General features: G+C 38.9%; 1 protein-coding gene and 1 long non-coding RNA gene across 7 annotated transcripts in view; one reads left to right on the top strand and one right to left on the bottom strand.

Moving 5' to 3' along the window:
- Positions 1-24,088, bottom strand: part of LOC122990342 — a 41,835-nt gene that overhangs the window by 12,385 nt on the left and 5,362 nt on the right. Inside the window, exons 5-6 of one of the 6 annotated variants that reach the window (XR_006405322.1) lie at positions 17,177-17,180; positions 13,409-13,419 (exon numbers count right to left, since the gene is read on the bottom strand). The exons of 3 other annotated variants lie outside the window; for them this stretch is intronic. This is a non-coding gene — a long non-coding RNA (uncharacterized LOC122990342). Of the gene's footprint in view, positions 1-13,220; positions 14,491-17,176; positions 17,181-23,720; positions 24,086-24,088 lie in introns of those variants that run through there. 2 more of the 6 variants (XR_006405321.1, XR_006405323.1) reach the window with 2 other exon arrangements.
- spon2b (spondin 2b, extracellular matrix protein) lies at positions 15,023-22,923 on the top strand. The gene is made up of 6 exons (XM_044363665.1): positions 15,023-15,155; positions 16,611-16,882; positions 17,272-17,495; positions 19,305-19,496; positions 20,027-20,213; positions 22,487-22,923. Exons 2-6 carry the CDS (start codon positions 16,648-16,650, stop codon positions 22,663-22,665), a joined length of 1,017 nt encoding a protein of 338 aa, XP_044219600.1. The 5' UTR covers positions 15,023-15,155; positions 16,611-16,647; the 3' UTR covers positions 22,666-22,923.

Genomic DNA, 24,088 nt, shown 5'->3' with positions numbered 1-24,088 from the left:
AATCTTAAAATCTTGCAATCAACAATCCAACTGCTGTATTGTTTTTGATTAAGTTATTGTAATAAATTCCATAATTTAACAGTTCTGAAAATGAAAATCCACTTCAGTTTTCATTTTTGGTAGGATATAATGATTTTTATCTCTTATTCTTATGTTAACTTGATGTTTATCACATCCTAGTAACAGTTGGTCCTTAATACTAACTGGCTTTTTAAACTTCCCTCAAAAACTGTTTTATAATATATCTTCTTTTTCAGATGATTCAATTTTACAACAGTTTCTGCGTTTTCTATGTAGCATTATATCTGAGCCTAATCTTGACCTAGATATTACGGTGTTTGCCTCTGAGATATTGCTTCTCTTAGCTATTGGTCAATCTGGGGGGGTGGTTTTCTTGTTGAGCATGGAGTTCAACAACATCTGCAAACGATTTCGTAAAACAATCAACAATCCAAATCACCCTCAAGATACACAAGGTCCCATGGAACAGCGGTCAAAATTCTCTGGTAGTCTTCTAAGTTAAAAATTTTAAAACTCTGTCTTATAGTCATTCTAGGAGGTCTTTTTGGCACTTTGGTGTATTTAGTAATGCACACAATATTATGATCTGTCCAAGTTGAGTATTTGTTCAGAGCAGTACAGAATATCAGATCAATCATTCTTTCAGTTCTATGGCCAAATTTGTTTCTTGAGGACCTTAACCATTTGAAATAAATTACCTTTACCTTCATATAAATTACCTTTACCTTTTGAAAAAAATTACGACTCTCTATATATTGAGTAATCTTAGTCTTGTTCCCATTAGATTGACTACTTTTCTAGTCAATATTGTAGTCCCCAAGCATAAATAATTCTATCCTTTCATCCAGAACAAGATCGACACTTTCACATATTTTATCCAGGTGTACTGTAGCTAATGTGTTTGATTTTGAGGACCTCTAAACACATCCAATTAACGCTGGTTGTGGGAAAGGAAGGTGAATTTGAATCCACATGATCTCTAGTCCATTTACACATAAATCATCCAGCACTTTGAACAGCAGATGCTCATGAATATATAAGGCAACACCTCCTCCTCTTCTGTTCCTGTCCTTCCTTATAATATTGAATTCTTTCAAATCAATTTGTCCATTTGTTACAGTTTGGTCAAGAAACACCAGCACTCACTGATCCATCTTCTTATGTTTTTTTTATTGTGGACAGACTCACAATAAAAAAAACGCAAGGAGATGGATCAGTGAGTGCTGGTGTTTTGTTTTGTTTTGTTTCACCATTTCATTCTAAAAGATAAAACAGACAAGGTAGTCAAACTTTAAAACAGCCACAGAGTGATCTCTGAATCTCTGAATAATTGTCCATCAAGGTATATTTTGTCCACAACTAAGGAAATTTTATGGTTTTTGATGCTATATTCCCTAAGGATAGGCATTTGTTTTCACCGCCTCTCATTAATCTTAGTTGGTAATTGATCATTCATCCAAAAGTTTGTACCCTTAAGAGCCTTGCCTCAGGTCTTCACCAGCTCCTTTCCTTTAAAATGCTTGAACCGAGCAATGATGGGGTGAGTTTTATTCCTCTCCTTTCCCAGACTATGGACCCTCCAGAAGGAAATGTCCTGTACTGATTCCTGGGATAATTTGAATTACTAGCACATAAAATCCCATATGGTTTGCTCTGTATCATCACTGTCTCTTGCCAAGTCTCTTATTTATTGATTGTATCAGGAATATCTCCGCTTCCATGGTTTGTTCACCCGCACTTTCAGAAGATGTCGAACAATTGCAGGACTTTTTGGGTCGGGGAGTTCTATGACTCATATCCAAAGACGGCTTCATTTTCCGCGCAGCTTGATATCGTCTATCGATGGAACTTTCCAGAGTCTCAATTGACTGTGATTAATCTGATGAATCAAGTTTAAAAAATATCTAATTGGAATTTTTGATTTGTTGGCCAAGTGACAAGTTATTAGCTAATATCCAGAGCAAAAACACAACAACACGCCACTGGTGCAAATAGGAAGCAGATTAGACAGCTATATTAATGACCTTAGACAATAGTGTGCTTCCAACTTCGTGGTAACAATTTTTGGAAGGTGTTCCTGTTTCAACATGACAACCTCCTTGTCCACACAGTGAGGTCCATAAAGAAATGGAAGTTTGAGGTTGAGGAACTTGACTGGCCTGTACAGAGCCCTGATCTCAACACCATCAAACACGTTTGGGATCAGCTAGAAAAACAACTGCGAGTCAGACTTTATCATCCAACATCAGTGTCCGACTTCATTAAAGCTCTTGTGGCAGAATGGGAGTAAATCCCTGCAGCCAGATTCAAAGTCTTGTGGAGAGCCTTTCCAGAGGAGCGGAGGCTCTCATTACAGCATATTAAGGCCCATGTGTTTGGAATGAGATGTCCAACAATCACATATGGGTGTAATGTTAGAGTGTCAGCATCTTGTGGTGCTGCAACAATGACTACACATCCAAGCTGCACGCCAGCTAACATATTAGTTATTTTCCCTCTGCTTTTCTGTTATTATGTAAGTTTGAGTTATATAACAGAGTCACCTGTGATGACCCTGACCCTACACTTCTTTCAGACTATTGGAATGATCTGCTGATGAATGATCATCGGTACTGATGTTGACGCCCCCTTGCTGATGTTCCATCATCAAATACAAGGTAAGGCCTGCTAAAGCCTTTACTTGTAACCCTTGATGGTTTTACAATACAGGTACATGAGAACATGACAGCATAACAACTTCACATCCATCTATAGGATAAGTGGAAAAAGAGAGTGATCCACCATGACTCTGTGTGTGTGTCCTGTACGGAGCAGTGAGCTCTTTCCAACATCTGCCAAAGATGATGTTATACTAATACGTAATGTTTGTATTATGTAATACACTTACTAATTTTAACAAAAATGTTTTTTTCTATATGCAGTATTACTTTCCATTTTATTTATATAAATGAAAAAGTAAAGTATATTGATCATGCCTGTTTCAGATATTAAATACCAGATATACTGAATATAAGATTGAGCCTTGAGAGTTGACTGTTATATGGCAGGTCAAAAAATAAATGGTTGGGGTGCCTGTTGGTTCAGTTTGGTTTGATGACATTTTGTGAAATAGAACAGGAAGTGGACTTAATTCAACAGAATTAAGCAAAGAATAGCAGTAGTTTATAAGTGAAATTGCACATTTTCTAAAATGTAAGCAGTAACTAACCTTTTTCATGGGATAACTGTGAAAATCATGTTTCGTATTTACATTATTGCCACACTGGTATAGGAAAGTAATCCTCATTATTTGGGTCCACAGCATAATCCGAGTTTCTGCCCGCTTCGGAAATGTATGTTTTTGAGGAATTATCGGTGAGCCAAGACCCTCATTATCTGAAAACAGGTAGATTTAATGGAAGTACAACTAATCCAAGTACAACTAATTGACAGGCATGCTTTCATAAAAACTGTAAGCCTGTTGGCAACAAAAGGTGTTTGAATCTTACATTTACTAGCATGTTCACGGCAGTGATAAACATTTGTAGTAGCTCACACTACAAACATCGCAGCACAACCACACAACCACAAGATGATATAACTGAGATGCTTATTGAAAATCTTGGAATATGGAATGGAAATCTCTGAGAGGAGGCTGAGTGTTTAACCCATTAGCTTTCATTTTTGGTGCCACAAAACTCTGCATTATAGTTTTGTTCAGGCCTTGATGTTAATAATTAGCCTCAATCCTCAAACCAGCATTTAATCATTATGTGGAGGCAGACTCCAGTCAAGGCCTCTGTGTACAGTACATACAATCTCTGATTGTTTTACCACATCAAGTTCAGATAAAGCAGTGCCATTGGTTTATTCTGACTGTAATCCTTCGATTACATAATCAGAATGTATAAGAAAAATATTCCTGGAATACATTTATTATGTAAAATTATGTTAGAAGCAGGTGTGTAACTGTTCTGATTATTGCTGATTTTTAGATTTGTTTTCTTGACTGTCAGTTTTGACTTTCTGTTCAACGTCAACTGTAAGAATATTTTTTTCACCTCTGAACTCAGGAAACTGCCTTGTACTCTACCAGTTCAGCTTTGGTGGCTGCATCTGGATCCTCATTCTTCTTGATGTTCAGTAACTAAACTTTGATGCTCTGCACCAAAAATAGTTTGGGGGAGAGGTGATTATTGTTAATATTATATAATATTTGATTATTGAAAAGTGCTTATAAATATAAAATAATCAAAAAGGTCAATTCCAGGGGAAAAATAAAATAATAACATTGAATGGCTAAGCCATTGTGGCACTCATTGGAAGATCAGGCAAGTAAATAAAAACTCAAAACTGGTTACCTACTCTACATCAAAATCTTGTAGAACGAAATTAAGCATGTAAAAGGAAAGAAACACAAACCGAACTCTCAAAGGAACTAGAGTATTCTGACAGTAGTTTTTTTTATAATTCTCCATTGGATTTTATTTTAATATGTATATGCTTTTTTCCAGCCTACAGTAACTTTACTCTTAGCTGTGGCTACGCAAGTGTAATAACCCTTATTTATGGGTGTTTTGGGTTTGTTTTGACACTGCAGCACAGATGTGCTGGTGCATATCCAGCAGTGAAATTTATGGGCCCAGCATGTCACTGTCTGACAGTGTTTTGGTTCAGCAGGTGTGTGTGTCCATCTGGGCACTGTTGCTTTCAACTGAAGTGAGGGGTGAGATATTGACCAGGACTCAGTGTGTTCCTGCTTATGTTGTAACAGGGTACTTTGAAATGTATTTAATATCAGCTTCAACCCTCACAGGTACAGTAGTGTTGGGTGGTAACACACTTCAGGTTTGTACCAAAATGACAAGGAAAATCTCGATGAATTTGTATGTAAGATTTAAGTATTTAATGCAAGACAACCAGACACAGAAATACTATCCAGGTTCCCAACTGAGAGTGAATCACCTGCTGCAAGGATGAGCTTGTTAACTTCAGCAGCCAACACTGTGGTTTTGATGATGTTACATGAATATAATATGGAAACATTTGTAAAAAGTCTACAAAGTGCAGAAACCATTTTGTGGCAGGAGGCAAAATATTAGGACCTTAATCCCGATTAACAATTTTTTTTTAAACATTTCTACAATTAATCAGTTATATCAGAGTAAAATCTGGGGAAGGTCTACATTTTCAGAAACAACTTGCTTACTTCCACAAATTTACAACTGGGCGGTTTCCAGTATAAATACCATTTTTGTCCTAGAGGCTATGTGAAGTTTGAACTTGTAACCGGAGGGTCTGTTGACTACGACTGATTAACTATGATATTGTTTTTGTTACTGTTATGTCTGATGCACTTTTGTATGTTCTGGCTATATAGTGCTAAAAATGTATGTGCTTTTAGCTGTGTTTTGGGACTCAATCTTAATGTATAAAGATTTCTCTACTCTACTCTATTCTACCCTACTCTACATACAGTCTTCTGCCATTGATACTGGAGCTGCTCCAACAAACCAGTTGGAACTAAAATGCCTTGGTTGCTTGGAAAGTGGAAACTCGTTAATTTTTCTTCTCAACTCTGTCCAGGATGTAAACTGGTGACTTTCCAGCCACAAGCGTCATGCTCTAATGTCCAGCCTACTGGGTTTATAAGACTCTATAGAATCACGGATAGGCTTATTAAAACCCAAAACTGATTCTTTAGTGTAACTTAAAGACACATTAGTGGTTTCATATCCCAATTAGAGGTTTTATATGATCAACCTGATTGTGCTCTGCTGGTCATAGTCAACAACAGCAGATTGTGTTTATACTGAAAAGCTCTCACGTGTAATTTGTGGAAGAATGCCGCAGGTTGTTTCTGAAAAAGATCCTTTCAACATTTTCCAGGAAAAATGGAGGATAAAAATAACTATTTTAGAGAGAGTCATGAGAAATCAAATATTTGCTGGTGTCACGCCTCAGTTCAAAATATTTATGATTTTGAGAGCCATTGTGCAATGTTTTTCAGTCAATATATCCATGTGTATGGCAAAGTATCAGAAATCCAGTTCAGTTAGTCTCGCTTTTGAGAACTGTTGACACGCTTATCACCCTTGTTGAAGTTGACAGTGCCAAAAATGTCTGTTAAAAACAGACCCAGTGCCCTTGTAGTAACAGATTTTCACTATTTGTTTTGTTTGTTTTCTTGCTTCAGAATCAACAGCATGAGTCGAGCATCATTTGCAAACTCTCCCCTTTTCCAAGTTTTAGAAGGCTTGATTCAAATCAACAGCAATGCCTGCACGCACCCTTCCACACCACCACCACCATCTTGCTGCTGTTTCAACATTATTTCAAAATCATTTCTCGGAGCAGCAATGTGTAGAAGGCTGCACATTTCAGCTTGAAACAGCTGCATGAACAACCTGCTAACGAGATGTAAAAGCCAGACTTGACTTAACTGGGACTTCACATCCCATGCTTTCTTTTAAAACAGAGAATCGTCATGTGTCAACACAGCAGCCTTGGAGGCTTTATGCTTAACTGTTGCTCCCACTTCCTCCCTCATTTGGATCTCCCTGTTGGTCCATCCAGACATGTCAACAGAACACACATGGAGAAAACCAAAACCGGCTTTATCACTGTTTTCTTCTCCTGTGGTAATAGATTTTGGCACTTTTGCAACCTGACAAAATTGGACCACACCATGTCATGGCCAGAGCATCATATTTCAAGTCAAAACTTTGAAGAGTGAAACCTGCACTCAAGCACAAGACTACTGTGCTGGAAAACTTATCTCTCATTTAATGTTTTTTTCTTGCATTTTCCCTTTTTTGTTGCGAAGGGGCCCTGTAAATCATGTCCTTTATACCTCCGGCCGGGGGTTCAGCGCCTCACCGCAGGGTGGGAGGAGAGCATGATGGGAAAAACATGATGGGATCTCACTTTAGTGGGTCAGAGAGAGACAGAGGAAGAAAAAGGGCATAAGAGAATAAGGAGCTGTGAAAAAGGCTAGAAAAGCTGTCTTCACTGGACGGAGAGAGGCTGAAACAGTAGGGGGTAAAATATTGAAATACAGACAGACAGAGGAAGAGAAATCAAAACATGAAGAATATGAAGACATAAAACTCCAGTAAGAGCAATAAAAATCATACTCCTTATTTCAAAACATTTTTAAGCAACCTGCAAGGTAACTTCATACTGCCAAAGAGGCACAAAGCAGAACAAAAAGTCATAAATAATAAAAAAAATATTAGCAGAGGGAGATAAATGAAAAGGGATTGAGTTGCAGATATTTTATCAAGTGTTTCAACAATCATTCAGGCACTTTTATTGAAAAACATAACAATATGGTGGTCTTACCGCCTCCAGCTACTTTAACTAGGTACCATATATACATATTTAGCTCATGCCCTCTTCCACAGGTAATAATGAATGCACTGGCATAGAGTTTAGTGCAGAGTTGAAATGGTTAGTTGAGTTATTGATTAGTCAGTTGACAGAAGATTGATAGGCAACTATTTTGATAATTGATTAATCTTGAGTCTTTTTTTTTTTTTAGAAATATACATTTTGCCTTTATTTGATAGTTGAAAGTGAGGAGAGACAGGGAACATGGGTAGAGAGAGGGTTATGACATTCAACAAAGCTTGAATGGAACCGCGGACATTACGGTTATGTAGCATGTGTCTTAGCCAGTAGGCTACTGGGTCATCCCAGTCTTTTTATAGACCAAACCATTAATCAATTCATCAAGAAAATAACAGGCAGATTAATTGAACAAATCTTTGTACCCTAGTTCAGTGTCTTCCCCAAACACACCTGTTTTCTATTAGTTAAAGGACCACACAAATCACAAAAAGTTATTTTCCCTCTGCACCCTTTATAAGCATCACCCATTGTTTTCCACAAACCTACTTTTTTTATTATTATTTTCATCAATAAGGATAGATTCAACGCCTTATAAATCTGCTGTGCAGGTGCTGGAAATGGAGAAAAATCTCCCACTAAGTAATCCAGTCTCACCCACAGGAAACCAGTCTTTAATAAAAATGACCTCCTATACTAGGGATCATGTCACTTGAGTATGCAGACGTAAAGTATATGTTGCCTCTTAGCCTGTGACCAAGACTCATTAAAACATAATAAGAGCTCCTTTTTTAAGGGGCCCATCAGAAAAAGTACTGCAACCTATTTGACGGCTCAATCAATTTTAAAGCCTATACCAGGGAAGATTTTTATGTAAAAATACCCCAATCTTACAAAAGTCAGACAACAACAAAGAAGAATGTAGAATAGATACTGTAGAATAACTTAAATTTATTTGTGTTCCCACATATCACATATAATGTCTCTTTAGGAAAGTGTACTGTTTTCTGTTTCCATTGTTATAATTGTTGTCAAGGCCTCTTTACAATTGAGAGTTTTTCTGAGTTTGGTCATAGCGTACTTTCCATACTTGATGGTGTCACACTTCCTTTAGACAAGATCCGTTACCATTGTGCACATTTTCCATGGGTGAGCAATAGTTGATGCCTGTTGTGTGCATTCATGCACAAACAACCACACTAGTGCTGTCAATCTTCTCTACAATCCAATTTTCATTTCATTTAATTCCTTATTATTTTTAATATCCAAATTATATTCAAATTTTTAATACTTAAATTTAGCCTATTTACTATATACCTATACACTGTATACACTGGCTTATAGTCTGCCAATGTGTTGTTATACATTCTGTCCACTAGGGGGCATTCCAACATTACTAATAAACAGATGATAGCTTTTTTTGCTAAGTAATAATTAAGCTTAGGCACAAAATGAATAACGTTAACTGAAATATAAATATTAAACAAGCTTTCATCGTCCTGGATCATAGTAATTAAACTACACACTTAACTGAAATATATATAAATCCACATCAGTATGTGCTTGTTTGCATCAACACGTGGCGTGTTATGTGGGTTGGGACGCACTGCAAACCAAAATGATAGTGTGAGTAGGAGCTCTGTTTCCAAACCCCATACTGAAGGCTGCAGTCTTTTACTGTGGGCCTGCGTTTTTTTTTTGTTTTTTTTCTGTTTGTTGACAGAAATCCCAAAATTTTCCACACGTCACTTCCAAAAATGGTCAGGAGTGGTAATCTGTATCGGTGTGTATTGTAACGTTAGAGGTTAATGTTAGCACACTGAACGTGAGATTGTGATTCAGTCAGACTCAGAAAACTTTATTGTTCATCAGACATGAAAAAGCATTTCATTTTCAAGGCAAGAAGGGTAAGGTTCGCTAATGTTAGCCAATACATTTATAAAAAAAAACCCAACACATTGTATATAGGAGGTCATTATTTCAGGTCATTATTTCAGCCTTCGATTAGTATTTTTCTTTTTTACTATTCAATTTATATTTGACTCCCAAAATTCATTCCAACAGCTCTAATACATAAACACAACCACATACACACCCAAACATCCAAACCAATGCCTTGTGCTCATCCATGATCTGTATTTGCCTAACGAGTGATCGTTAAAGTTTTTTTGGATTGAACTCTCCCTGTCCTTAAAGGAGCTATCAAGCTAGCATCCCAAAGGTACTATCTGTGACACAGTTTCAATGGGCTTTATAGGCCCACATTACAGTTCCAGACCCCACTCAAACTCTCTCAGACACAAAACTGGCTAACTATTAGCCTATTTGGGCCAGTAGTCTATTTTCACAAAGTGAAATCTGGCAATGGTTATAATCACTCAAAACTAAACGACAGTGAGAGCTCACTCACCACCGATAGATCTTTTGCCTCTCTCCTCAACTTGGCCCCTCACTGGCATTTGGAGTTGCCCATGTGCAAATCTGCTTTGTGCAGCATCTAAAAGCCTTTCGGCTAAAACTGAACAATGCGGTCAAGGTGCCAACTGCATAACCAATCGCTATGAAAGACACAAAAACGAGTGAAAGGGAGTGAGAACAGCAGACTCAGCAGCTGTGATTTCCTAATGGTGAATTTATATGCATAGTGTTTTAATACTCTACGGTCACCTAATACCCTGACCAGAGCTGTTCATCCATAATTCCCAGATATAAATCGCTTTGGTCTCGACATCTAATAGTGGCTTGTCTGACTGTGGTGGGTTTTGATGATTGATGGCACAAACATTCAGTAAAGTCAGTTACAATACCAGCAGGCCGTTTCTGGGGAGTCAAACAGGAGGACTCAGATAATGTATCATCACAGGGTTGAGGCAGGTCAGACAGTTTATTTGATTAAATTCCTGTATAACCATCATTACATGGGGCCAATATAAAGGTCTCCATGGGTCAAAACAGAAGTGCCTTGGCCATGGAAATAAAACAATGTTCCAACTATAACAACAACATAGACCCAAAATAAAGTTTCAGCCAAATCCATGTGATATTGTATATCCATGCAACACACAGATATAGAATATCACCACCGGCCTGCTGTCTCCTGTTTCTGCTCTGACCTGCAGCTTCCATTAGAGGGAACACACACTCACACAGTGTATCCAGAAGTGCAAATGAACACACATGCACTCATGTGAGATTGCTCCCACACAGTGGAGGAAATTATTCTCGGAAATCAGGGGTGATTATTGTTCTAACAAGGCCCTGGGGGTACACTGGATGGAGGTTAGTAGAGGGAGCAGTGTGTAAAAGGTTGAATGTTAAGACCAGGTGTGAGGGAGAAGTTAGAGAGAGAGTGTGTGTGTGTGTGTGTGTGTGTGTGTGTATGTGTATGTGTGTGTGTGTGTGTGTGTGTGTGCGTGTCTGTATATGCTGAGAAACATTTAAAGAAAGTAGGAGAGACAGGGACAGAGTGACCGATTCATAATAAATGTCATATGCCAGTTGTGTTTTTTTTCCTATGTATGCTCAAATATGAAGCATGTTTTTGTCTCTTAAGACAATCTGGCTCTGTTCGCATCTACATGTGCATGTCTGTTTATCTGTATTTCCAGATTCTCTGTGGTCAGCTCTAAAACTCTCTTAAAGCCAGAGAAAAACAATGACCTCATATCCTGTCACCATAGTAACACTAGTCATTAACCTAACAACAAACCCTGTTATTTTGTTTACAGGCTGTCCACTCCATTGGGTTGACACATGGTGGCCCCTCTGTGGCCTTCTCCATCTTGACATTTACCTCCTCAGAGCCCGGTCACTGACATCAATGTGTTCAGTCCTACTTCCTTCTTTCTCTTGGAAAGTTCAATGATGTTGTTTGGCAGCAAAGGAAATTCCAGCCTGTGTGCTCCATTTCTTAGCGATGACATTTTTTTTGTATCTCCAAAGAATTTAATCTGTTTCACAACCTTTATTGATATAAAATGGGTGGAGATGCTTGTGGGTGCAGCCAAGGGCAAGTATTGTTATGGCTGTTTCAAGATTTAAGCATGTTGGAAAATCCCAAGAATTTGTGTTATCCATCACTGTAAAATTTTGATGACTATTTTTTTTGGATTGGACGATTGTTAACCTCTTGCACTCCTGCCCCACTACCATAGACCCATTTTTGGGGAGGACAGGGGATGTTTAGGGGAAGATAGCTTTCATCTTCACTATAGCTCGTGAGCTACAGTGAAGATCACTGCCCCAGCTACAGCCTTTGAAAGTCACGCCGGCGTCTTCAGGGAGTGGAAGAGATTAATCAATTAATCAAGTGACAGAAAATTAATTCGGAAATATGTTGACAATTGATTAATCACTTGTCCTTTTTTAAGCAAAAATGCAAAACATTCCCTAGTTAAAGCATCTTCATTGTAATGATTTACCCCTTTTCTTTGTCTCGTGTGATAGTAAACTGAATATATTTGGGTTTTGGACATTTAGTCTGATGAAACAAGCAATTTTATGACAACACATTGCACTCTGGGAAACTATGATGACTACTAGCTAACTACCTGGTGTCGGGAGACACCTGGAGTCACTAGTCACATTATTTTTTGGCATTTCTAGGATGCCGTGTGCATATGGGTGACATGACACAAAGTCCTGCCGAAGGTTTCAGGCTATTCCACTGATAAGCAGTCGGTGGCAATAATGTGTGAAGAAATAAAGCAATGACAAATGGCAAGGAAGAAGAATACTGCTAGCAAGTAAATATGGATGTAACGTCATTAAAATACCTACACTTATAATAAGTTGATACTTTATTGATCCCTGTGGGGTAATTCAACTCTCTGGGGAGGTCAAAGGTCAGAGGTCTGAAACAGAGCAACAGATGTAGAGCAGAACAGGATTCAGTGTCTTGCTCCAGGACACTTCAGCTGTGTGGATGCTTGCTGACATGGGAATATAGAGAGAATGAAGAAGGGCCTCTCCAGTGAGTATGGCACCTTGTTGCCTTTCATGTATGAGCTGATGTACATGTGTATACCGGGATGAAATGATGAAGCAATACGCTAAGGTGCAGACTATGTACCTGAAAGGACATGGTCAGGTTTGGCTCCATCTCATGAATTAAACAGGTGGTTTTCATTCAAAGCAATGCTGCTTCTCATTCTGGACATGGACAGAAAACCAAAAGTACTCTGAGTCCCAGGGACCAGGACTGAAAGCCACTGGCTTCTAGGGCTGTAGTCAACCAAAGAAAATCTTGGTTGACTAAAATCGTACATAATCTTCAACTAATCGATTAGTCATGCGTGGGGGGGATGTAACGGGACAGAGTGCACAGTAAACTCAGCAGCCACACATTTCTCTGTTCTGTATTTCTCTGTTTTGTGTCTTCAGGTTAGGCTAACCCGACAGAGGTTGACTCACATACTGGAACAGCGCTGCACAGAGACTCCCAAACGCTATCAAATATTAAAAATATTTTTTTTGGGCTGGCAGGGGTTCTCGTTGTGTCATTATGGAGAAACACAGATTCAGTAAACGTTCAGTGCGTTCAATAAACGTTGAGTACAGTTAGACCCAGCAGTCTCCATTAGGTTGGGCGAGTTCAAAGTTGTGAAAACAATAAACAATGTGAAATAATGGATTACTCCCTGAAAGCTATTGATGTAGCACTTTTCTCCTTATGAAAATAACACAGAGATTATTCGACCAATAAGAATTTAGTCGGACAAGAGCATATCGACCAACTAATCGACCAGTCGACCAGCAGACTATAGCCCTTCTGGCTTCAGCCACATTGCTCATGATTCTTCCTTCTTTCATTTTGCTCTATTACCCTCGATAAAACTCAGCACTGTACAGCAATGTTTAGTGTGCTCAGAGTTACAAGGGTGGTGATGAGTTAACTTTATCTTTCCAAATATCACTGAATGAAAACAGACTGAACTCTACAGTCTAAACAATAATTCCTGGGAACTGTGAAAGGTTGAGTGAGGGCAACTGGTCTGTATGTGAGTGTGTGTAGGTGTGTTAGTTTGTGTTTGCAAGAAACGTGACCATATGGAAATCATTAGATGTGGGCTGATTCAGCATGCTGGCATATTTTTGTGATTGGACGTGAATGTGCTGGCACACACACACACACACACACACACCCTCCATAATCTGGCTGAGAGACTAAAGACACACAACACAGGATCTAGGAGAAAACAGCAGCTGTTATCGTGGCTTCCTGTAGGTGTGGTACTCACACATCACACACTGTAAAACACTCTAAAAGAGACACAGCATCCTCTGTCTACATTAAGTGTAAACCAGGACTTTTCTACTGCGAATGTGACCAAAAACACTTCCATGTTTGTAGCGATGTTTATTTTTGTGAGCTAATTTACAGTATATCCTGTGTTTATTTGTAGTAAATTACAGGTCAAAAGACAAACTCTTGATTATTTGAAATTGAGGCTGTGACTCTCAATAACATTATGGTTAAAGCTGAAAAGCTACATTCTGCTGTATGGTATGGTGAATGGCATGATGCACCAGTATACAGGAGGTGTCAAATCAATGTAATGTGAAAATGCCTTCTTAACAGCACCACACCAGAAGCTCCAACATCAGACTTTACAAACTACAGCAGAACAACAATCCTTTTTAACGCAAAAAACCAAAGTCACATTTATGTTTTCACAATGTCCAAGTTTGCGTATTGTCTCACTTTGGGATTTGTGCTTCAATGCACCACCACCAAAGAGATTTCAAAACACTACATGCCGGCAACTGCAAAACCATGTAATACCAATGTACATACAAGACCTTAGGTGGACAACATTTTACAACCAACGTCATGAACTTAACTGAAGTGCTGTCCAGGTTGGAAATCAAAAATATTGTTGCATGCACCAAAAAATAGTGAGTAGTATACACAATTCAGTGAAATACAACACCAAGATCATTAGTACTGTATACACCTGAAACCTATATACCATCGACGACTCTACACCTGGACTAGCCTACGGCCAAAAATATGTCAGCTTCCTGCACAACTTTCTCATGACCAATGCCATGAAACACATCATCTATTAGCATCTTAAGGCCTATAATTCCTCCCACTTTCTGTTGGATGATGCCTCAACTTGCCTGCTTCTGCAAGCCCTGAAAAACACATAAAGGGAGTTATGCAAATTGACTGTGACAGAGGCAATATAACTTCCTATGTGAGTTAAAAAGCTGCACTGGGATTTGATCTAGAAATACAAAAACCTGACCAAGAGACATTTTGAGAATTCTAGAAACACACTATTTATCTCATTAGTCATATTTGTAGGTATAGAGACCTACAGTACCCCACTGTGATATGACACTCAAGCCACAAAGCTGCACAAGACCCCTGGTTGTGCATGTAGAACTGCTGAACACATTAGCCAGTTAATGGGCTACTTATAAAGAGTAGGAGAGAAAGAGGAGGAGGAGAATGGAGGAAGGAGAGCCAAAGTCAAAGGGCACGAAGGGGGCAGGGAAGTCAATGACAAGCAGATAGAGAGCTTGAGAGAAAGAGTGGAGAAAGTTGAAGAGGGGAGTGAGCAAAAGGGGGAAGGGGGGGGAGGAGGAAAAAGGGGAGAAGGAGGGAAAGAGGGAGAGGAAAGAGAGGGGTGAGCCTCCTGGAGGACATAAATAGGCGAAAGAGGACTTGGAACCTCGCAGTCACTCTTCCCGACAGCCACATCCACTGCTCTCCTCTCCCCTTCTCCTCACCTCCAGCCCTCCTCTCCACTCATCTGCTGCAACCCTTCCTTCATCCGGAACCCTGAGCAAAATCAGTGAGTAGTTTCCACACCACACATTCATACTGTCACTACACAACAGTACATAGATATTTAAATTTGGAAGACTGCACTCATGAATCTGCACAATTTGATGGAACTGGCATTTGTATGATAGAAGGATACCAAGTATGCATGTAAAATTATTGGCAATTATTTCTGTGAGAGTGGAATTTTATGCAAACATTTGTAAATGACAAGATATTCACACAGTAAGTAAACATGTGACAAGGAAGTTTAAACATTAAAGAGTTTATATGAATGTAACTTATTATAGGAAGAATTAGTGTTGTCGTGCAAGGAGACACCTGTCAACAAACATTAAACACATCCTCTTTTACTTTTGTGTTAATATCAAAAAGACCACTTTCATTTCTTTCAAGTCTGCACATTTATTACCTCTACATGACAAAGAATTGGATATAAAGTATTTAGTGGTCTATTTCATGATGCAATACATTAAGACTGTACATCACTCTATGTGGATGCTGATCCTGTATATGTAAAAGCATGTCTCAAATGGAAACTTTTAGCACCATTTCTTTTGGGTGATACAGTCATGACAGAGAGAATTAGTCATGAAAGATAATTAAAATCACATTGTAAAGTGGGCAGGACTTGTGAGAGAGGACCCAACCTTATAAAGAGTTACTGAAAGAGTTCTGGGGCATTGCAGGATGAGTGTCATGTTGCTGCTCTTTCTCTGGAGCATGAACATACAAGTTCGTGAGGACGATATGATGCAGTATGAAAATTTAGAGACAGAGAGTCTCCTGGCACAGCATTATTCTATTACATTTTATCTTGGAGACAGGAATGTATAGCTCACCAGGCTGCAACTACGTGTACAGCAACAACAAAGACTAAACTCTAACTATGTGCATCTAAATCAATGTCACATCTCTTGCCAATCCCACATTGTTTAACTGAGTTTACAAGTCTAAACAGCGCAAAAGGTTTAAGTGAAAAATTTCCTCTCTGACTCACATGCCCCACTTCTTAAACCGACAGCGATGCTGCAGCCAGACGCTTTGACCTTTCACTAATTCTCCTTATCCACCCTGTCATGTTCCATATCTGACTGAGAAAAGGACAATTGCAAGTAGAGATGTCATAAATAAATAGACTACACTAGTGTAAAGCTTTTAAATGCACGTGGACAGAGGCAGTGTGCCAAACAGACGAAAGAAATCTTCTTTGGCAGGATTAAATTAACTGAATCCTTAGAATGAAGACATATACAGTAGTATATAGTCACATATAGCAGAGTTGGCAAATGTAATCTAAAACCAGACCTCTTAGGGTGGAGCAGCAACGGATCAGCAGTAGAGCAGTAAAAGTGGCTGCTGGAAGACATTGAGCATCATGCTTTGTGTGAGTTTGATAGTTTTACTGCACTCCAATACTAACCTTCTCTGTTTTCTTTCTCTCTCTTTTATCTACCTCCATCAGGCCTCCTTCATCCTCCCCAAAATCAGCCCTCATTATAATGGACACCACAAGGAACATCCTCTCCACCTCTGAGGCGCTCTACCACCTGATCATCATGGTGCTGACACTGGGCCAAGGCGTTCATTCAATGCCTGTTCCTACTGATATTCCCATGTGCACAGCCTCAGAAACTGCCCAGTACAGCTTAACGTTTAGCGGCAAGTGGACCCAGGCTGCTTTCCCTAAACAGTATCCTGTCTATCGTCCCCCTGCACAGTGGTCAAACCTTATTGGTAAGTGCATCATCTAATTGAGCAAAGTATTGGAAGCAGATGTGAAACTGAATTTTGAAAAGCAGAGGAAGCCATTTAAGAAAAATGAGTCAGTATGTGGGAAGTAAATGTAAAAAAATATCTCCTATTTGATAAAAATAGAAAGGATACTATTACATTTTCCTTCTATGAGTAAGAATACAAAAGAAACATTATAATGCTGAGTCAATATAGAGGCAATATTCTCAATAATCCACCTAAGACATTTGAAAAAATAGTCATATAACACACTCATCAACAAATGACAGAAACAACTTTCCTTTCAGAGCCTCTATAAATTGACTACTACAGACTAATAGCTGCTGCAACAACTAACTGTGATCCTCTCCTTTCTCCCTCTCTGCTCTAAGGGGTGACCCACAGCTCTGACTACCACATGTGGCAGTCTAATGAGTTTGCCAGCAACGGAGTGAGGGAGTTCACTGAGAAAGGCGAGGCCTGGACGCTCATGAAGGAAGTCGAGACGGCCGGCGAACGCATCCAGAGCGTTTATGGGATCCTCTCCGCTCCCGCTGTTGTGGGAGGCACAGGCCAGATGAACACTAAGTTTGAGGTCTTCGCCAGGCACTCCTTTGTAAGTCACTCTAACGCCTGGTTTCCGGGTCAGGGCATCAAGTATATTAGGGGGCTTTATATGATGGGTCAATATACATAACAAGGTAGTGTGGTGCTTTTATTTGCCAAGGTCAGAGGGCTAAAGAACTTTTTAAAAATGTCACCAAGCCTTGATTAACCCAAGGATAAATGGACATGCTTAACAGATACTTTCTTTTTAAAAACCCGGGTCTTATTTTCTTACATAGTTGTTGTAACCATCATTTCTGGTAGGTATGATAACATTATACAACAGCTTTACAATCTAATGTAAAGTGGAAGCAATTTGACCACATTATAAACTCACTTAGGAGGTGAAAATGAAGGCAAGTGTAGAAAATATCACCCCAACTCTCCTGGAAACATCCATTGTACTTTGCAGAGCTACTTCATGGTTCTACTTTGACCTATCATACTTTGTGTGGTTGAGCAGTGGACTTGATCTGTTTAAAATGAGTAAACTCTGTTGTCAAGTCATGTCTATTAATGTTGCTGCGTTGCTATGTCTCAACAATACAGTTGTGAGGAGAGTTTTACTACAACATATAGTAGTGACAGCCAGACCTATAAAAACAACACTAGGGTTGTAAAACAACTAAAATAACCTGAATTCTTACTTTAATGCCACAAGTGTCTTTTTTTAGCTAAGTAATAGGTTGTCATAATACTGTTAACTGTTGACCATAAAAAGAGTTATATTATGAGAAAGAGCAGCATTATGCCATTTCAACAAGGTTGATGCAACAAAAGGGTTAATTCGAAGGGTTAAAACAGCTGCCTCCAAGTTTCCATAAGCTGCACCCTAAAGAGAGCTTCTGAAACATAGCGAGTCTAATTTATGTCTACAAATTATGTAAAACTCAGCAGGAGCTGGCTGTTAAACTTCATACTGATGGGTCTCTGGGTAGGTCATAAACCTGGGGACATACAGTACAGTATCTGACCCAACACTATGTTAGACTTGGAAAAGAGACGAGGCAGAGTTGGGAGGAATAGAGGAAACAGAGGTTTGGTTTAGAGGTGCGAGAAATGGTCAAAGGCCAGTTGGAGATCGAAGATATTCACCAACACAAAGCACACTGTACTCTGGCACTGAAATAGCTGTGTGTAGTTTTTGACCACAGACTTTTACTATCACTTTCATTCACAATTTCAAATGAGAAGTGATGCATACAGTACTTTTTGAATATATTATAGCATACTGATATATCGTATAAAAAGTCTGGTTATTTAACTTAAGAAGAGGGAATTGAGGATGTTCTGTCACCAAAATCAGCCTGGCAAAGTCTACATTTTACCTGCAACTTTTGAAAGGGCTCCAGTTATCCCTGGCAGTTCCACTGCAATTGTTAAAGTTTAATAATGGATGGATACATCAGGCATATACATTTTTGCTAAAATGGGATGTGCTAGAATAACTGCACTATGGTTTGAATTTCCATTTACAACAGATTGAATGTAATATATACTGACTTCAGCTCAAAGCACTATTACCCAATTCTCCCTCTATAACTTCTTGCGTCTATAGGCCACTGTCCTACTGACACAATGATGTTAGACTATGATCCACTTACAAACAAAAAAAGCATATATGGGAACATAAAATAACATCCCTTATGCATTTCCCTTCTCACCCATGCCTTTCTCCTCTTTTCTCTCCATCTCATTTTCACTCCTTATCTCCATCTCTCACTCTGACCCACCTCCTCATTTCCTTCTACTTTCTTATTTTTCCCTCTTTATGCCCCATCTCCTTCCCCACGCTCTACTTCCTCCTCTGCATTTGCAGCTGTCGTTTATCGTGCGGATCGTTCCAAGCCCAGACTGGTTTGTGGGTGTGGACAGCGTTGACCTGTGTGATGGTGACCAGTGGAAAGAGAGTGTGTCGCTGGAGCTCTTCCCCTATGATGCAGGAACTGACAGCGGGTTCACCTTCTCTTCTCCCAACTTTGAGACCATCCCACAGGACAAAGTCACACAGGTGGGTCAGTCTTATCAGCCAACATCCATCCCACAAAGCCAAAAATGACAAACAGTGTGAGCAGAGTAAAAAGCTCAAAGTTGCTTGTTACAGCTGGTGTTGGCAGAGAAGTACACATTGCACAAGTGCACATTGTTTTGCACCAATTTTATGTGGTGTACAGAAATGTGAATTTTTATATGCTTCTTTCTACTTTCTATTGCAAAAGTAGGACAATTGTGACATAGCAATAACCATTAAATTACCTCTAACACACCGTTACTTCATTGATAGAGTATTATATATACAGAGGATCAGATATTTGTTGATCTATAGTTTCTACTGTGCTGTTTCTTTTTAGATGTGCAACATTTTAGCACAAACATAACATCTTAAAATCATTAGCATAAGCACTGCAGTATGCTACCTAATGTATTTAGATCATATTTTCTGTGTTTCTTTGGCACAGGTGATAAACTGCTATTGTGTTATAAAAGAGTGATTGCCCTCTATTCACCTCTGCTATTGCTTGTCTTTTTTCCCATCCACAGATCACCTCTTCCGTCCCTAGCCATCCTGCCAACTCCTTCTACTACCCCCGCCTGAAGCACCTCCCACCCATGGCCAAGGTAACGCTGACGAAGATAAATAAGACCAATCAGATCATCAGCCTGCCTATGGAACCTACCCAATCCAACCTACTGCCAACAGGAAACGAGATTGAAGACACGCTCATAAGTAAGTCTAAGGAATATAAATATTCAGAATTTTCTGTCCTATTGATGAAATACTCCCATCACATACACAGCAAAACACTGTTTGAAAAGAGCCCAAGCCCTTACAAGGATTCACATGGATAATACGAAACACATTCCAGCTGCTGGTTTCATGGTATTCCTATGATCAACAGTTGGTGGTGGTAATAGGGAAGAAAACGACTAAAAGCTGGCAAACATGGATGTAAACGATACACGATTTTAAACATTCAAACAACATTTAAACTTTCAAAAAATTGCTTTTCAGATATTTTATGAAGAAGCAAATGCATGCAAAGGTGCCATAAGGACACATACAATGTGTTTTGGTGAGAAACACAAAATGTTACCATAATTCTGTTTGTTTACTAGAAAACTTCACAGGGTATCTTTAAGTAGCAGAGCAAATATCTAATAGCAAAACTTTAATATTAATATTTTTGAGGTATAATACATAAAAAACTACTCTAAACTGCATCTTTTCATTCCAACTCTACTGATCAAGTGATACTCAACACATTTCATATATAAATAAAAAAAAACACAAACATATAAGCTCTATGCTGTGCCATACTAGGAGTTAACACAATGCTAGGAACTTGTGTCTTTTGCTGACTCACATGAAAGCATTTGGAAACCATTGCAGGCCACACACCAACTCAATTACTTCCAAACAGAAACCAGAGAAGCTAACTGAATGTAGGGCATCAGAGAAAAATAGGGGCACATCTGGCATCCAGTGGAACAGTCTAGAGATTGGAGACTGAGAAAGTGAAAGCGCATTATTAGAAAACTATGCAGAAAATACATACATCAGCATTTGGGCTGTGACCCCAAATGGGATGCAGACACAAATGTTTTAACAAGACCTGGATCCATAAGATGAAGCTGGATTTACTTAATGCTGATTCGCAGATTGTTAAAATTTAAGACTCCCTGTTGTACAGATTAGTGGTAACAGTAAAAACAAAAGCCCAACTGCAAGGAAGAATACGACGACAGCTTGGAAAAATAAAGCTGGAAAGTGTGTCAACCTAGTAAAGCCAGCTATGCAGTACTGAAACAACCTGTCTGGGTCACTGATGTTCGCCAATATCACAGGAAGGGGGAAAAAAAAAAAAACTTTTATAAAAACACAAGCCACCACAGAATGTCTAAATAGATGAGTTGATGAGGAAAAAGTTTTGAGGGAGAAAAAAAGAAACAGACAAGTCAACCTCGCAGGAAAGCTGACAGTGCAGTAATTGGACTCAATTTTCAGGGTGACTGTAAATGTTTGAGTCAGCATCACAGACTACAAGTCCGTTCCCCTGACTACCAATCAACAAACAACAGAGAGGGGCCAATAATCTGCTGGGGTTTCCTGCCCTGCTCCCAAGGCTCCATCCTACCCCTCCATCTGTTTATTCTTCCCTCCTTTTATTAATCCCTCCATCCTTTATATACCTTTTCCCCAGGGCTGGAAAGGTGTTTTCCAATACAGATTCACAATCACCTGCTCAAATTTTTTTTGTGTGCAATATAACACTGATGACAAATAATATAAACCAGCTTTGATTTTACAGAATTCGATTCATTTGCCATCTACCTTTCTACTTCCGTTTTTTTAATGGAGACACAAGATGATAGGAGATGTCAAAATCAGCCTAAACTTGACTTGCTTGTCCCATCCCTCCATCCGACCGTCCATCCATCCATGCAGCTTCCGCACCTCCTCTCATCCTTCTGCTTTTCTACTCTTATCCGACAACTAAGTCTGCGATACATATCAGCTGTACACAAGCGCACAACAAGGCTGGCTGAGGTTTCTAAGCAAGTTCACCACGTGGTAGAAAGGAAGAGAGAAAGCAATAAGAGCGCAACATTACATAAGACTTTTATTATTCAGCAGATAAGCTGAAAAAAATAATTAAGGTGTTCCCCTTTCCCTGCATTTTAGTTGAGGTGCCTTTTAGAAAAGTGTTAAAACTCTAATCTGTAGACAGTTGTTCACTGTGTTAGGGCTATACTTAAAAAGAAGCAAAACACTCACTCCATAAATTAAGATGAATAAAATCAGAGCCACAACTAAAGGGACATTATGTCATAGCCCTCTGCTTTCCATTAACACCTATGAAATAACCCCTAAACCCACTCACAAATGTCCCAACTTCCGAACAATAAACCCAGTATAATAGAAAACAATAACTGCAAAATGACAAATCAAACATGAATGTTGATGTGATGTAATGCCTCCCCCCCCCCCTCTCTGTGCAGATACCCCTCTGGACTGTGAGATGTCAGTGTGGTCTCCCTGGGGGTTGTGCAAAGGCAAGTGCGGAGACTCAGGCGTGCAGCACCGCACACGCTACGTCCTAATGCACCCAGCCAACAATGGAGCACCCTGCCCCCTGCTGGAAGAAGAAAGGAAATGCTTCCCTGACAACTGTTTATGACTAAGCCAGGAAAGGAAAAAGAAGAAAGAGAAGAAGGAGAGGAGAGAGAAGAAAGAAAAGAAAACCAGGAAAGGGAGGAAAGGACGAAGACGAAGAAACAACAGTAAACAGTCTGCGGTGTATTCACTAGAGGCATAAAAATCCTGAACTGAACTCCCTTCTTTCCACCCTGGCTGTCTTCTTTTTGTAGAAATAACTGATTTATTGATTGATTGTCTGACTGTCTTGAGTTAAAATAAGAGAGAGATTGTCATCAATCACCAATTGGAAAAAAAATGTCATCCTCAAGTCATATTGATAGATCTGAGAGAACTAGAGAGGTGTAGTTTGGTGACATAGCTATTAGACACCAATTCAGTTTTGCAGATTACCAAAATTGTCTGGGGACAGAACGATGATGTTTTAAACATAAGCATTAACTGAAAACACATTTTCAAATTATAATTGGGTTTGGTTTGACATTTCTGAAGATCACAGACGTGTTTGCCTACAGTGGATTATAACTCCCAGCAGCTTACATCTAGCGGATTTGGAAATAAATCCATATAAATGACACTTAAGATTTTAAATACCCATATCCAAGAAATACTTAACAGAAAATCCAAGTAATATCAGACCAGGCACAGGGGAAATTATGATGCCTCTGTGGTTCCATTAGCTGGAATAGTATTAACAAACATGTGAGTCAAACACATAAATTAATGTACAGTCCTCTAAACTATGCCGCATTCAAAACATAATGTTTACAGAGACATTGTGGTTGTTTTCCTGAAGACAAAGAATATATTTATTGACAGGATTTTAACCTGTAATGTACAGTATATCAAATCTGAAAGTAAGAATTTGTATTCATTTATGCTATTGAGATATTAGTTCAATACGGACAATAAGTTTTTTGTAAAAAATACCAAACAACAAAAAAAAATGTATGTTCTCTGTATGTTCAATAAAGTGTAAATACATAAAATACTGTGAACTCACTGACAACCTTTTCTTAAAAAAAAAAAAAAGATGGTCCTTTTTGAGTCTTAAGGCCAAACTTTACATGCAGAACACAATCACAAGATTAATGTTCAAGTTTCCATGACATGGATGAAAATCCTTCTTTAGTGCCTCTGCTCTTGGGCTCTCAAGGTAGTATTGCTAACACAGGGTCTGAAGGATCAAATTGAGTGTAAAGAGAAATGCTTTTAACTGGGGGTACTGGGTTCAAAACTCAAGACTAGGATTCATCCTGATGAAGTGTTAGTCATAAAATTAATAAACTATTTAAAACAATTCATCAAATGTGGATTTAGCCCACATGGCTTGAAATGTCACAAAGCTCAGTTCATGCTATGACAGCCAGTGCAGCACATCCCAGTATGTAGCAGGAGTCCAGTTTAATAGACAAAACAGACCTCTTCTTCAGAAAAGGTTTCTG

The sequence above is a fragment of the Thunnus albacares genome, chromosome 10 (genome assembly GCF_914725855.1).
Source record: "Thunnus albacares chromosome 10, fThuAlb1.1, whole genome shotgun sequence".
Taxonomy (NCBI): Eukaryota; Metazoa; Chordata; class Actinopteri; order Scombriformes; family Scombridae; genus Thunnus; species Thunnus albacares.
The sequence above is the reverse complement of the archived record's forward strand: the minus strand, read 5'-3'. Positions and strand labels throughout refer to the sequence as shown.

Excerpts from the sequence above, each read along its gene's own strand:
- spon2b (XM_044363665.1), top strand. The coding sequence starts at position 16,648 with ATGGACACCACAAGGAACATCCTCTCCACCTCTGAGGCGCTCTACCAC. Across the intron at positions 16,883-17,271 it reads ACAGTGGTCAAACCTTATTG|GGGTGACCCACAGCTCTGAC; the intron begins GTAAGTGCATCA and ends CTCTGCTCTAAG. Across the intron at positions 17,496-19,304 it reads TCTTCGCCAGGCACTCCTTT|CTGTCGTTTATCGTGCGGAT; the intron begins GTAAGTCACTCT and ends CTGCATTTGCAG.